Source organism: Gallus gallus, chromosome 1, assembly GCF_016699485.2.
Source record: "Gallus gallus isolate bGalGal1 chromosome 1, bGalGal1.mat.broiler.GRCg7b, whole genome shotgun sequence".
Taxonomy (NCBI): domain Eukaryota; kingdom Metazoa; phylum Chordata; class Aves; order Galliformes; family Phasianidae; genus Gallus; species Gallus gallus.
This window is the reverse complement of record NC_052532.1, coordinates 176,587,780-176,603,893: the sequence shown is the minus strand read 5'-3', so window position 1 is coordinate 176,603,893 and position 16,114 is coordinate 176,587,780. Positions and strand designations below refer to the sequence as shown.

Below are 16,114 nucleotides of genomic sequence, written 5' to 3'. Positions count from 1 at the left end.
ATGACCTTTGAGGTCTTTTCCAACCTTGGTGATTCTATGATTTTTGAAGTCTCTCAAGTCAAGAGCACCTTTCTATTAAGCCCACTCCTCTCTGAGAAATGTTTTTCCAGTTCTCTTCCACCTTTAAGCCTTCCAGACTAATTGCAATCCACAGCACTATCTGTCACAGATCATGAAATAATAAAAGGAAATGCACTGCCTACCTGTTCTGTCTTTCACAACTGATTGCTATGAACAAAACTCTTACTACAACCTTGATCAGACAATTAAGCTTAGTAGGGTTGTCTTAGTTATCTTCATACATACAAGGTTAGATAACTGCATTCTCCATGCTTTAATCATTTTCTTCTCCCTCTTGTCTTTCCTTGTCTGCAGCTCTAAGCTATTTAATGACTGCTGCACCTTCCAGAACAAAACAGTTATAAGAGATAAGATAGCACAGTTTGTTACATGAAGCTCCATTTTGGAAACCAAAGTAGAATTAGTGGAAAAGTGATGAAATACAACTAATCAAGGCCCCATCTGATTTGACTGTGGGAGTTGTATTTCCATTTTCATCCAGTCCCCTCGTTAAGCAATTAGAGATGCCTGCTAGGTCTGATGCAAAGCAGATATTACTTGAACTGGATCTCTAAAAAGAAATGAAAAAAAAAAAAAACAAACAACTGTAACAGCATTTGTAACACTACAGGGTATAGACTCCTTTTGCTACTACTGCTCTGAAGAATCCAATACTCAACACACAAAGTGATATTTTACAGAAATCCTAGGGGATCAGGCTTCCATATAGATTACACCAACAAAATCAACTGAATAAAAGCACACATCCGCATTTAAAGGATTAAGTAGAACATTTGTTGTATAAATGAAGAGAATTTATTTCCTTGAATGGTATTTGTTACTTCCAAGTTGTTTTTTCTTCATTTGAAGTCACATGCACATAATCTCAAGTGTAATAACTTTCCTGTAATACAGAATATAATTAAACAAATTTCAGTAATGCCTTGCATCTTTAACTCATTTTTTAATCAAGTGAAGAGTTCAGATCATTCCCAGAAGTGAATCCCCTAATAACAATAACAGTAAGAGTTTGCAGATTTCAAAGATATGTTACAACAACATATAATGCTCTACAGGCAACCGTTCTAGTGGAACAGAATAATGTAATGCTGGAGTGCATTTTTATTTCTACATTGCATGCTGATAGAATTTATGATTGAATTAAGAGCCAGAACGCATGCAATTGCAATCAAATCAAAACATTTATAACATTCTACCATTTATCAATTTCTGCAGCTGACTGCTCCAAACCATGCTCTTATTCTAATGATTATGCTAACATCAACACAGTGAGGCGTATTTGAATGGACTTAATATGCATTAAGTCCTTATATCCATGGACTTTGTTACTTAAGTAACATGGCAGATGCTTAAAATAAAATAGGTATGACTAATTAGAGGTACACATTCAACTGTTGCCAGCTCATTTGGAGCACATTTTGGTCACTAAGGACAAGAATCTGCAGAGGTTAGCCCTTTGATCAGCCCCAACACTGCCATCTCACCTTCAAAGCAGCTCTGGGAGCTGGATGCCAGACTCTCTCCAGGTCTGCAGCTCAGATCAGGCTGTGGCAGGGAGAGGAGTGGAGCATATGCAGGAAACTAAATAACAAACAGGCATTTCCTAAAGCAACAGCTGTGAACTATGCACACCTTGGCTACATACAGGGTTTCATGTTTAAACAGGTGTAGAAACATTACAAGAGATCTGTCTCCTTGATATCTGCAACTTAATTCGTGTAAGTTATGTTTCAAGTTACACTGCAGAGCAAACTGGGACTGACACTGTTGAATGAGTTTGGATACACATCAGTAGAGCTGAAAGTCCAGCCCTGCTTCCTGGCAGAAATGCAGAGATTTCTTTTAAAGGCAACCATTGTATAATTTGGAAAAATTAATATCCTTCACATACCTCAGCTCATTCTTGTGCTACTAAAAAAAATACCAGAGATGAGTTTTTTCTTATAACATCTGCATGAAAAGCAGCAAGCAGCAAGCTGAGAAACTCACTAACTGTGTTCTGATATATTTACTTCACTTGTTAATGGGTAATTTTTCTGTAACAACACCATACGCTACCATTATCCCTATATCCATCCCCAGTACGCTTTATAAAGCCATGTTTTCCTCTATTGAATCATCCTTGAAGATACAAAGACTACCAGTAATAAAGGCAAAAAGGTTACCTTGGTGAGAAGCAAGTGCATACTGGCAAGACGCAGTTGAGTACAGCTTTACCGTTTCCAAATCATAGAATCATAGAATCACTCAGGTTGGAAAAGACCTTAAAGATCATCCATTTCTACTCCTTCACCGAGGTGAGGTTTTGTTTTGTTTGTTAGAAGATTGACAGCTCAGAGATTAACTTCACCTTCAAATTCCTCATGCCATAGAGGACAGGATCTCCTTGAGGCACAGGTGGTCCTGTTTCCAGAGGTGACAAGGTGACAGTACTTTCCTCACCAGCACTCACCTACAGCTGCCCCTTCCACAGTTAAAAAAGAAAACGTGAACTATTCTCGCATGTGAGAGCTGAAGCATGAGCACTGCTTCATGTCAGTGCTTTCCTAAGTTTGCAAGAGCAAGCAGAAAGAGAGCCAGTCACAGACATCTGAACCATGGGGGGGCTGAGTAATTGAGCATTAAGGACTTGAACTCCTCTCACCAAGCAGGTTTGGTTTCCACTAACACGTTCAAAAGGTCAGGTTCTCTGGAACAGCGGAAGGAAAAAATCAATCAAGAAGATCTACTTGAATTAAGGGTCCAGCCACTGCCTTCATTGGAACTGTGTGTGCATGTTAAGGTCCTGGAGGCACATGACATCCCTTAACAGCAAGATTGATATTGGCTGCAAAAGTTCTGCATTAGCACTTGAGTACAGAAGCAGCATTAAAACAAGCTAACCCCAGAGCTGTTATTGCTGCGGGAAGCACAGTAGCGAGCACTGCATAATTCAGATGACATTTAACTGGATGAACAACACACTATTATTATAGCAGGTGCAGAGAAAGCTCATTCACACAGAAGCTCACCAACAAACAGTGCTGTCATGAAGACTATTAGCTAGGTTGGTTCCTTGTACATGCAGAAGGTTATTTTAATGATGGAACTGACTCAGGAGACATAGAAGTCAGATGTTTACAAATTCCCGAAAAGGGAGATTAAAAGTTTATAAAGACAAATTACCTACAAGTCTCTGCATTGATTATTGCTTAAGTGAAAATGAGGTCCTCGGCAAGCCAGGCTGGCATGTTTTGGCAGACAGCAGTTTCAGTTTGAACAAATGAAGCCTCCAGCCTCACTCTGTCAAGTGAATCCTTGAGAACAGAACTTCCATCAGTAGGTTTCACTGAGGCCTATATGCTTCCATCAGCTGAGAAAAGGGTATGCAGTGCTTCAATACTTGAGACAGTTTGTGACAGACTCTGAAGGAAGTCTGAGATAGGCTCCAGAAGAAAAGAGGGAAAATAGTAGCAGCCCTTAAGTGCAAGGCTTGGATCCGATGGGCTCTGATTGCTTCAGGCTGAGATGCCTGACCAGAGCAAGGCAAAGAACCAAAAGCTACCACGTCTGTCACTCGGATGTGGAGACGCCGGTGCCCATACTCCACATGGCTGTTTTGTTTCCAGCTTTCTGCTCTCCCCTCCTATTTCCCTATGGTTATACTGACATCTTGCACATAAGCAGCTTATATATTATATACTGCCCCAAAATAAAACAGGCCGTAACTTTGTTATAACATTGTTTTATCTGTCCATCTAAACATCGAGCTCTGAAACATCTTCCAACAAAACTGCTGCAAGGCCATATAAGAGGGATGAATCTGCTGTCTTGAATTACCCATACATTATGAGAAGTGATGAGGAATATCCACATCTACTGAAATTAAACCATTTGAACTTTGGAAGTACACAAAAAAGATTTCTAGCAGTTTCAAACTGCAGTGCACAGTAACTTGAGAAAACTTCCAACCAAGGGGACAGTTCTTATCCCACAGACCTCATCACCCGCCCAGATTTCCCTTAGAGCAAAGATTCCTTTATTTACGGAATGGGCTCCCACCACAAGTAACAAAAGGCATCACTGTGTGTTCTGGAAGATTTGTTCTGCCTTTGTAGAAGGAAGAAGTGATCACATCTTAAGTGTGCACAGAGGTCTTCTCATATCATACGATTTGGGGAGAAAAGCTGTCTCATACGAGGTTTGAATGTCTCAGGGTATCACAACAGCTCACAACCTCCCCTTCCCTGCCAGCCAACTTTCACCACTGCTTTCTGTGGGCTAAGAGGCTTTAGGTCTGTGTTGGCTCTTCCTGCCGAGCAGCCCATCCAGGCCCTGCACACACACCCACTGCCCAGCACCAACCAACCACAGGCACTGTCTGGGCTGCAAACAGGGCACGGGGAAGGCACAGAGCAGCACTGACTGAAGCAATGGCAAACTGTTCTACAATTGTGATATTCAAAAATCTGATCACACCTCTTTACCACACTTATAAAGCCCTCTCTTACCAGAGAAAAATACCCGTTCACTTCACAGTCATGCCTTATTCACACCATTGCTTTCTCACAGTACCTACATTTGTGAACAACTATTTTGATGGATATTAACAGTATTAATTGATTACCTTCATTTCTTCTGGCCAACAGTGCTACTTATCCTAGTGCATAAGTGACATATCAGGCCTGATGTTGAGTTTTACACACCCTGCTTGGCTGAGCTATCTGCACATCCTCAGAAGCTGCATCAGCAATAAGCTTATCCTCAATCACTTCATTTCGGTAGTTAACCTTGTACAGAGCGGTGTTAGGCTAGAAGTGCTGGAACATGCATTGTGAACTGCTGTCCACTGGAGCCTGACAATCCTGCTCCTCTCTGGTTCAGTTCAGATCAATTGAGAACCAGGTAACAGTCTGGCAGCTTTCCATAACCTACAGTTCCTTGTGGCAGGACTTCTGTCACATGCGAAGCCACAGAAGCTAATTAACATTGCCAAAATTAACGCTTTTCCAGTAGAAAGGTCTCCTACAGCAATGCTTATGGCAGCCTTACTACACAACAGGCATTAGCATGACCATTTATGCTCAGCTTAACTGAAAAACTCAAGCCCTGTGGTCACATTTAATAGAAGTGGTAGCATTTTTACTTCCAAATGCTGTACGCTGGAGGATTCTCCCAAAGCACACAAACAGAGAAAGCCTTTCCATTTGTTCTCTATTCATGTAATCCCTATAGAGAAGAGAAAAGACTCCCGGCTATTTGTCAGTAACAAATGCACTGAACAAAGCATGTTTAGAAAACAGCACTAAAAGCTCTGTAGGCATGACATTGTTTTAGCAAGCTTCAACAATGTCAGGTCATCACTAAAGAAATATGCCTGTGTTTTTCAGCAGCTCTGCTGGCAAGTACAGCTCAATAAAATGGAGCTGACAAACAATTAACCTAGAAATACTACTGTCCAATAAAGGGAGTTTAACAACATATCCAGTTACAGTGCAAACCCAAAATAGGCTTCATACTAAACACACTGCACTGACATGAAGATGACTGAAATCAAGTCACAAGCCAGCCTGCTACAAGTGACGGTGACCTGAAATTCACAGCACTAGCCCCAGTTCTAAAGCCTTCACTTCTAAGTGCCATCAAAACTATCAGAACTGTTACTGCTCCATTGACAAGGAGGGGAGGTGGTAGAAGTGAATACTAACTGTTCCTTCAAACGTGCATCTGAGTCAACCCCATCCTCACTCAAACTACATAAAGAATAACTACAAAAAACTTAGCTTCTTCCTGTTCACATTTCACTGGACAGAGCAAAGAGAAACAGTGGATGAAAAAGTAGAAACGCAGAGTCAAAAGTGAATACGTACTGCTGAAGATGGGCCAATATTTATTCAACAAATGTGGGAAAGCTGCTTTGTTTGCATGAAGTTGGACTGCTTTTTCCACTTGCTCCGGAAGTTGCTCAAATAGTGAATTTATGCAAAGGGAGAAAGAGACCCAGTTTCATTCCCATGCTGTGTTGCTGCTGCTGATAGATGGAATCCACCACGATGCTGGGAGAAAACAAACGAACTAAAAAAACTCCTTCAGGACACCAAAGAGCTGAACGTGCAGCAGGTGGAGGGGCACCACAGCTATCTCGCAGCTGTTCTGCCCATCTGGACATCCTCTCCAGGCTATATTCGCCAGTTTAACTATCCCAGGGATCTGGAGCTAGGAGCATTCCACTAGAGAATGAAGACATTGGCATTTCAAATACGTTGGTGCAAACTAGCAACACAACAACATCACCAACATCAGGCAAGTATGGAGCGTTCCAATGGCTGAAGCACCCCTTCCATAATGGTACCCAAATCCTTCTGCACTGTGATAGATTTTGGTATCAGCTACCGCTGCACTGCAGGAGAATTAATCATTTGTGAAATTCTGTCATAAATCAGCATTTCTTTTCAGTTAAACACAATATCTACCTAGAACTAAAAAAGCTAGAAGAGAATTAGTTGAATCAACAATACCATTTTACTACTTGAATCATTTGGAATTTGACAATATATTTGCTCTTTGAAGGACTCCAAGATGCTTTTCTGCAGTCCAGCACGCAATCTGCTCATACAACAGAAAAGATTTCCAAATGTAATACAAACACCACTACAAATGGCTATCTTTTGTGAACACCGTGAGCTGAATACAGGTAGATTCACCAGAAGAGCATTTACCTAAAGTACTTTTTAGAGCAAAAGGAAAGCCAATCTAGAGCCTAAGTGCAGATAAATAACACTAACTGGGATATCTGCATTAGTTGGTCAATACTAATTGGCTTCTGCTACCAGCAACTCGTATTTCAGTAGCACCAGTGGAAATCTTCCCACACATTCCAAAATAGCACAAACCACTCTGTATCAGTAATGCAGGTGGCTTCTATAGTGCTTGCATATAACCCAACACTTAGTTCCATTTCAGCATATAACTGAAATCGAAGAGCAATGAAGACTGTGGTCACAACTTTGTCACAGCAAGCACCTTGCAAGTAAACTGATGGGACAGCCTAGGACTTCAGCTAAGTGGCCTGTTAAACTCTAGTCGTGCTGTGTTACTCCTAGCAGCCTTGTTACAGATTTCAGCACTAAATTCTGTGCAGCAATGCTTTTGCCTTAGGAATTAAGAAATTCCTTCTCAAAGATTTGCTTGAGTCTTAAAATGCTGCACAGCTCAGAAGTGGAAACCAATTACTTCTTGCTCAATTTTCTAGCAAGATGCAAGCCGTGGTAGCACAGCTCTCCAAACAATGGATTTTCTGGATATTGGTGCATTTTGAGGGGTCTTCTTAATAGATTAAGCCACCTAATCCTCTTCTGATGAAAAGCTTTTCAACAAGACTTCTGGATCCACTAAAAACATGGAATAGAATTTTGTTCTCAGTGGTGTCTGTGCCTGCCCCTGGCCTCTCCTACAAGTCACACATCAAGGCTGAACCTCAAGTCCTGCCTCAGATGTCCTCAGACTTGCACCAAAAGGCACTACAAAGTGTGGAATATGGGAACATTGCAGAAAGCAGTTATGACAACACCTGTAATGTTTGGGTGTTGGAGATTTTTATTATTATTATTATTTTAATTTGGAGACAATTTTAAATATCTTTAAAGTAATTTCAGCACTGCTTTGTTTCTTGGATAAAGAAGGCAGAAGAAATTCTAGCTGTTTTTAATACCAGCATCAACATATTTGCAACAAATGAGTGACTTAAACCACTGGTGATAACACATGCACTGGAAGAATGCTTCAGTACAGTTTCACGTACTCAGTATAAGCTAATGAACTCAGAGCTAATTCCTGTATTAGTAAGGAATACCAAGGAATTCTACTTCAGTGAAAAGTGATCCTGTAGAACATTCTCACTTTGTTAAGCAAAATAAACCAGTCTTCTGCACACCACTGAGGATATGTGTATGGGAACTGTTAAATCACGGCCTGAACCTCTGATTGACCACCTGAGGCAAGTGCTGAGTCAGCTGCAGGGGCACAGGTGAATGCAATTTCACCTGAGTGACCCAAAGGAGTCACACAGCCAGGCTCCACCCCTCCTAGACCCCATTTAAGGGCTGACTCCCAAGGAGGAAGGATCTCTATCTGGAGATCATTTTTCTTGGAGCCCTTCTGTGAGCCCAGGACACGGGTAAGATCTTTATTTCATTACTCCTTTGTAACGTGATAATTTCTCTGGTCCTATACCTGTTTGCCATACAATATGTTAAGTAGATATTTATGCCGTTACCTCATACATATCAGAAATAACATACATATCAGAAATATCAACACAGCAATTCAGCTGCTATCATCATGCCTTATCTTCACCCTCTGTTTTTACAAGATACTATGCAAGTTTGCTTTCAAACTATGAAATAAAGACTTCTGAGTCATCTCCCTCACTGTTAAGAAAATCAATCACATCATAAACCAAAAAATAAGGTACTATCATTGAAACAGTCAGACCATCAAACTCAGCAAAAAATGTTTCAAGTCAGAACTGCCAGCCCAGCTGCCACTCTTGTTACAGCTCTTCTCACACCACACTGATCTGCTGTAACTGGGTAGAAACCACCCTAATCAGTCACTGCTCAGTCACTCCAGGTACAAGTTGGAAACAATGATTCACTATTATTTTGTGCTTCACACCTGAATTACAGAGAAGAGGAAGTATTTTAAATAAGTACAAGGAAAGCCTTTTCCCATAGTCCGTTGAGAAGAATGAAGGAAAGAAAGCAGGCTGGTGTCTCTGTAGACAGTTTGGGGTAGGTCACCAGGCTTCTGCAGCCAAGGATGTCGTAGGCTTGTGATGGCTGCTGGTATACTTCCATCCATCAGTGTTCAGTGCCTGAGACTACAGATTACAACTGCTGCCTTTAGGAGCATAGCGCTCTGTACAGAAAGGCTGCAGGATTTCAGAATGTGGACTTGTTTTACTTCATACTAAACTTCAAATTTATACACAGAAATAGCCATATTAAATAAATAGATACATACTTAAGTTGTGTATATTGAACAAGTCCAAACAGCTACTAGCTAGCTTTCATAAAAGCAAGAACACAATACTGGAGCTAAGGGTATGTTGGGCAGTAGTTTTGTTCCACGTTTGCATACTTCAGAGCTTCTAAAATCTTTCTGCTGAAAAATGGAACACCATTTACCTTTTATTAGAAGGTTAACAAAGTTACACATGGACATACTTTTTCAAATGGAACACAGTAAAGAGAAAACACAGAGGATGTTTCTATAGAAGGAATTACTGCTGCTATGGTGTAATGAAGAATGGTGATACATGTGAGGGACCAAACTAAGTCTGGCATACAACACACAAAAAGCTGTGGCACTGAGTTTTAAAATACCTTCTGATAAAGTCTGAAATGCGCAATGAAGTATTCAACCATCACTCCTCAAGTTTTCACAAGCTCACTTATTTACCATTAAGTTGAGTGAGAGGAAAAAAGGATAGAGAAAAATTCCTCCTTCCACATCCTCGCACTTTAATACGTTACAGTGTCCTCCTGTTTTGCCTTCCACTTTGTTCCTCCATTAGTACTGTATACAGTTTCTAAGCTGTACTCAGGAATTTCCAATTTTGCATAACTTGCCCAAAATAAGAAATAGGGATAGACACAGATATGTAGATATGTACATCACTTCCCTTTTTCACCCACAAAAAAAAACCAACACAGGTGTTCACTTTTAACACTGCCTCTCCTGGAAGAGAGAACAAGAAAAAAAGCATACTCATGATAAATTAGAACATTTTCAATTTGAAGAAAATCCTCCCTCTGCAGCTCTGTTTCCTGTTCTGTTTTGCTCAGCTTTGAGCAAACTACTCCATATAATGCCTCGAGATTTGGAAAGCTTCCCATGAGCATTCACAAGTTCACACTGTGAATTCTTGACAACTACTTGAAAACTGACAGAACGACAATAACAAAAGAAACAGTTTCTCCATCTCCTTGGGTTTAATGCTGTAAGCCCTCATATACAGGTGCTTATCTGCTTACACAGCACTCCAAACTGTGGCACACTGACATTTCATACATCTTCAATTCCAGTGGCACTGAGAAATCCAGAAGCTGGACACAGTAAGTGTAAGAGTCCATGGGCAATAAATACAGGACTTGTACTGAAGAAACAATATACACAAGTAAGTAACCACTCACACCGCACAAAAGACACCCTTCGAACCACAAGAGGTACAAGGACACATCACCCTTTGCTTTGTTTCCACTGAGCTGAGGGAAGAAATGTAACTCCAGAAGATGCAGAGAGCACAGTCAAAGGCTGCCATCCTTTCAAAAATTGTTGAGAAGAGGTCAAAGCTTCCTTCGTAACCAGGAGCAAAGCTATTACAAAGTGGACTCAGTCTCTAAGTGATGCAGAGGATTTAAGATTGCTCATTAGGCAACGCAAACATCTCTGCTTTCCCCATCACGCTACCTCTTCTTGTCCTATCCTTAGTTATACCAGTACTCCTCCTGGATGGAGCTGCCCAAGTCTGGAGGCAAACCAGTGTGAAGTCAGTTCCAACAGCCATTGAAACGTCCTTTAGGTACCAGAGGACGGCTTCAGGACTGTGAGCTGGACACAGCTTGCTCAGGTGTTGACAACAAGGCAACTACCTCCTAGTAACATAGTTACACCCTATACTTCCATACAATTTCACCAGATCAAAACCGAATGCCTTCAGAAAAACCTAAACTAGGCATTAAGCCAACCTTCATCCTCACATTTGTTCTGTGAAGTAGGAAAAATGCAAATACTATATCCCTAAAAAGCATCAAACTCCTATGACATTTAAGAAAGAAATAAAGGGAAAAAGCATTTGATGGTGTCCATGTAGAAAAAACAAGACAGTGAAAATCTATAAATTTAACTCCTTCTAAGCCATAAGCTTTCATAGGCTAACATAAGTACAAGTTATGTAGAAAGTCATGTGTAAGTCACTGTACTACACAGACCAGCAATCTTTGAGATAATATTCTTCCAACTGCCTTTGATGATATACATGCAATAAAGCAGCCAATGAAAATCCTCATTTCAACAGGATATCAAATTCTTTTGTATTTCCACAAAGGCACTCATTGTGTAAACCATCCCCCGAACAATGACCCAAACATCTGCACTAACGGCTGCCTGCTAAATAACACTCCTCCTTGGTCATGACAGCAGCCATCTGCTCACCTCGCTAACCGAACAGCACTGCTTTTGTGTATCTTACACATCCTCACACCCCTGTGGCATTGGTTGTTACTCACCTTTCTGAACGACAACAGCACGGCGTCCATCACACCAACACTTAAACACACACCTACACTGAAGGGGATCCAATAACCAATGACAATTCTGACTGGTCTTTGTTACAAACACAACCAGACCACAGCCTCAAACACACAGGGATGTGATTTGTAAACTCTTCAGCTACTCCTGTCTGTTAGACTTGCTTTTTCCTTCCCTCCAATTCTGCACTTTGTTGCACTTAGTCTAAAGTTATCCTTACATCTGCGCATCACTCGTTTGGAAGAGTACGCTGCATGGAGTTTGTACAGCCAGCTTTACCCAAACCTCACGCTACATTTTAACAGGTCAACTCCTGTACCTAAGAACTATAGATCCTGCCATTCCACAACCCAGCGGCCGCAGGAGAGCCGCGCGGCAGGACTTCCCCGTGCGGTGACCCGAGCAGCTCTGCGGGCTCCGCGCTCCGGCCGCGCACACAGAGCTGCGCCCCGCCGGACCGCGCGGTGCGGGCAGGGAGGGGCGAAGGGCGGCGGATCCGTCCGTGCCCGCGGCTGCCGCCTGCGCGGGGTGAAGCGGGGAGCTCCGTACCTGACCCAGTTGTCGCGGAACTTGCTCTGCTGGGGCTGGTTCACGTAAATGGTGCGGGCTGGCGCCTCGTCCAGATCCGCCGAGGACGTGGCTCCGGACATCTCATCATCTGCCTTCTTGTAGCCCGTGGGGGAACACACCGGTCCTGCGGGAAAGCGGGGCGGTCAGCGCGGGGCCCCCATCCCTCCCGCCCGCTCCGCCGCACCCACCGCAGCCTCGGCACCCCGGGCCGGCAGCTCCCGCCGGGGCCGCGCCTGAGGGAGGAGAAGGGCCGGGCCGAGCTGCGGCTTCGCCCGCGGGAGCACCTCCCCGCCGGTTACCACGGCGGCGGCTGATAAATAATGCAGGGCCGGGGAGGGGGCACGGGCCCGCAGGAGCCAGCTGGCAGCGGCGCGGCCCGCCAGCCTCAGACAGCGGGAGGGGCTCCGCCCCGCGGCTCCTCGGCCACCCTTCTCCCCGGGATCCGGCCCCACAAACCCTCCGGGGCCCGACGGCTGCCAGAGACCCCCAGGCACCGGTGCGGGGCCAACCTACGGGCGGGAAGCACGGGCACACCACGGCTGCGGGGCTCGGAGCCCGCTCCGGGCCGCGGTGCTTCCTACCTGCGCCCCTCGTGCCGCACGCCCCTGCCCGGTGCCGCCCAAGGCAAAGAACCACGCACTCGGACCTCACTGAGGCCCACGGGGATGGGAGAAGTTCACCCACAGTTTCTTCCCCCAAGTGACACCACAGACAGACCACTGACCAGAGAGCGCCTTTCCCAACGCCCCACTTCGGCACGGACTGAAGAGACTGAAAGCTTTACACTCACAGTTTCAAAGATGAGATCTTAGACTTGAAAATAATTCAACTCCAACCTGCTCATGTGAAGTACCGTTTCACTCTGCACTAAGAGAAAGCCAAAGCAGGTACAGGGAAAACAACCAGCTATTTCCTCTGTCAAGCCTCAAAATGTTATTGAGGCAGGGATGTATTTCAGCTCTCCCCTTCTGTTCCGAGCTGTGGAGATGCTCTGTGTTACTTAAGCAGCATAAGATACAAGGTGCAGATTTACAGGCTAGCAAGGGTGGTTCTACACACAGGACTACGATCACAATAATCCACTAAAAATGTTATTTTATGATTTTACAAAGAGCCTTAAGGCACAATGGTTCTTTCTCAGTGTTAATCAGTGTTAAAGCCAAATCCAGCAGCTATTCCTGATTCATGCTACTATCAACCTGCAACAAACTGATCGGATCCAACAGTGCCTAAAAAGGACTCAGTACAGAGTGCCCTGAAATTTAACTGTGTCCTTCTTAACTACAGCTGGAGGGAAAAACAGCAGCCCTACTACAGCCCTAAAAGATTCAGCACTTAAGCTCTCACGTATTACTGGCATATGCCTTGTCTTTGTGTGTGTGTGTATGAAATAAGCCAGTCTAAGCCGGTATTCTATTTCTCCACCCCAGCCTTTCCCAATTATTGATAATTTTATTGTCATGGCAAACTGGCTCCACAACCTCTAAACGGTAGGCACTAGAGGGCAACATTACCCACTTGTTTTTACAACACGGTTCAGTACCAAAAAAAGACTTCACACAGCTCATACCTGGCCAACGAAGCCACTTTAATTAAGCTAATATGCTTTCAACAATACCATCTCTTGCCCAACACAGGTGTTGCACATTGTGAATTCATACTTTGGATACATTAAACTAAACCTGTGTGAGGCTAATGAATTGATTTCCTTTGCTTAGATCTGACACTAACTCAGACAGTACGTACTTCATGAACATACATCTGAAATAAAACATGTAAGACTATATATTATGCAAGATTATGCCATTATGATACTATATTAGGTTACTCCGTCTGAAGACTCTTGTCATAACACAGAGGATCACTCAATCTTCCTGAGCATTTTACTCTTCAGAAAAACAGAGCTAAGAGCACTACTGGAGACTTACTGTTCTTTCCCATTGATTCCACGTTGTGTAACTGAGTGGAGATCAAAGGGCAGTACCCTTAAGAGCATTAAGTAGAAGGAAGCAGCTTTCATCTGTTTTCCTTGTCAAGCTCCTGAACAGAAGCACAATTACAATTGTGCAAGCACACAATTAAAAACATTCCTTCCCCCCCAGCCCCAGACATTACTTGTTACATTTTTTTTTTCCATATCACTCCTTCTGACTCTTGAAATCCTCCTGTTGACCAGTTTTCTTCACTATCAACTCTCACAAAGCTGTGCCGTAACTTTTAGGAATAACTGACAGATGACCAAATTCAAAGGTACTTAGGTTTACTTCACATACTATTTTCCTGACCACTCTACTGCCAGGGGAGATGTTCCAAAAATAAAATCATATACCTCATTCTTTAGGTATACCAGAAGACTTCAAAGCCAGCTTGTGAGCTTGCATAAGCAGCTGTACTAAAAGGGTTTGCATTTTTGAAAATGGTTCAAATCAGCTGCTGCAATTCTTAGTGGAATAAGCCTCATTTTGGAAGATTACCCACTAATCCTGCCCAGCAGGAATGCCTTCCACCTCCCTCCCCTGTTTCTAAGCAGCTCATAGCCAGAAGACTGCAGATAGTGACCTATGCACTACTGGCTGCAGAAGCTCTCATTCCTCACATTCAGAAAGATTAAGGAGCCCTAAGCTTCTGAAGGGTTCCTGGTGAACACCAATGCCAGAAGCAACACCACCTTCAGAAGGCCTCTTCCTCAAGGGGACCAGACCACGCACAGACTCACTTCAAAAATGTGAAGACAAGTTCACTTCTGTTTATTGGTTGAGAAAAGGTGTGGATACAGACCATGCAGATGTGATCACCTTCTACAGGGGTGGAACTTAAGACTGAAGTTTGTGCAGCTGTTTTTCAGCTATGTGTACTTCTTTGTATCCAAAGTAATCGGGTTCATTAATTCTGTTTCAGGGCTGACCAACTTAGCACTCAGGGAAGGTTTTTGTCCCATGGGATCTACACTTTCTTTTATTTCTTCAAGATCTTGCAACACTGCAACCCAATTTATTTGGGAGAAAAACAAGAACAGAACACATGAATGGTAGAACATTGGCCATCACAGCGTGTTCATTTGGTATGGTTAACTACAGAAGGTTTTGGATATTCTCATTACATTGATCTTAAACATGTATCATTTTGCATTTGCATCCTGTATACAACACAGTTTACATTTGTCCGTGTGTAACCTGTCAAGTCAAGATAACAGGAAGGGGAACGGCTGTTTACGAGGGTGGATAGTGATAGGACAAGGGGGAATGGTTTTGAACTGAGACAGGGGAGGTTTAGGTTGGATATTAGGAGGAATTTTTTCACACAGAGGGTGGTGACACACTGGAACAGGTTGCCCAAGGAGGCTGTGGATGCCCCATCCCTGGAGGCATTCAAGGCCAGGCTGGATGTGGCTCTGGGCAGCCTGGTCTGGTGGTTGGCGACCCAGGTTTTTGATCAGTCACTTACAAAGCTTGCCAACCATTAGAGGTCACAAGAGAACTAACGACAATTACACTTGTTTTCTCTTAAAGTAGATAATTGTTACTACCCCTGTCTTGTATCTTGGAGAGGTGCTTGATTGCTTTACTAATACATTCAATTTTTAAGAAAAAGTGTTAAGAGAGCAATTAAGCACTCCATCAAGTGCTTATAGCAGAATCACAAACTATGAGGAAGAGCAGGTTTGCAATGGAGAATTTTACCAGAAAGACTTCACTGAGTCAGGCTTGGAACTTAAAGCAATGCTAAGTGTGACAGCCAAGAATAGTCTTACAGCTTTTGCATACACTGAGGGACTAGGATCTAGTAAAGGAAAACTCTGAACAAAAGAAACTGATCCTGATTGAGCAGAGTTGGACTACAGGCTCCAGAGGTCCTTTCTAGCCTCTGCTGCTCTTTGGCAGTCACAGGCCTAACTTTAAACAACCAGACACAACTGCTTGTGTCACCTCAAATGTATTACGCAGTGGTTTTCAATTAAGAGACACTTGCTGAAAGTGTTGAAAGACACTTTTTGTCCAAAAATAAAAGTGTTGAAAGACACTTTTTTGTCCAAAAATAAATAAAAGCAAGCAATCTTACCAAGAGCCTCCAAGTTTTGTTATTCACAGAACATGAAGTGGTACTGTTACAGGCTAAGCCTCAGAGAAATGAGCTGCAAAGTGAATATTTCAAGAGGTGTCAGACAAGTTGG

General features: G+C 43.0%; 1 protein-coding gene across 2 annotated transcripts in view; it reads right to left on the bottom strand.

Annotated features, from left to right (window-relative positions):
- ATP8A2 (ATPase phospholipid transporting 8A2) overlaps positions 1–16,114 on the bottom strand; it is a 315,266-nt gene that overhangs the window by 267,488 nt on the left and 31,664 nt on the right. For both annotated transcript variants that reach the window (XM_025146849.3, XM_004938791.5), the window contains one exon: positions 11,923–12,067. In XM_025146849.3, the coding sequence (XP_025002617.2) occupies positions 11,923–12,067 (145 nt within the window). The remainder of the gene's footprint in view (positions 1–11,922; positions 12,068–16,114) is intronic.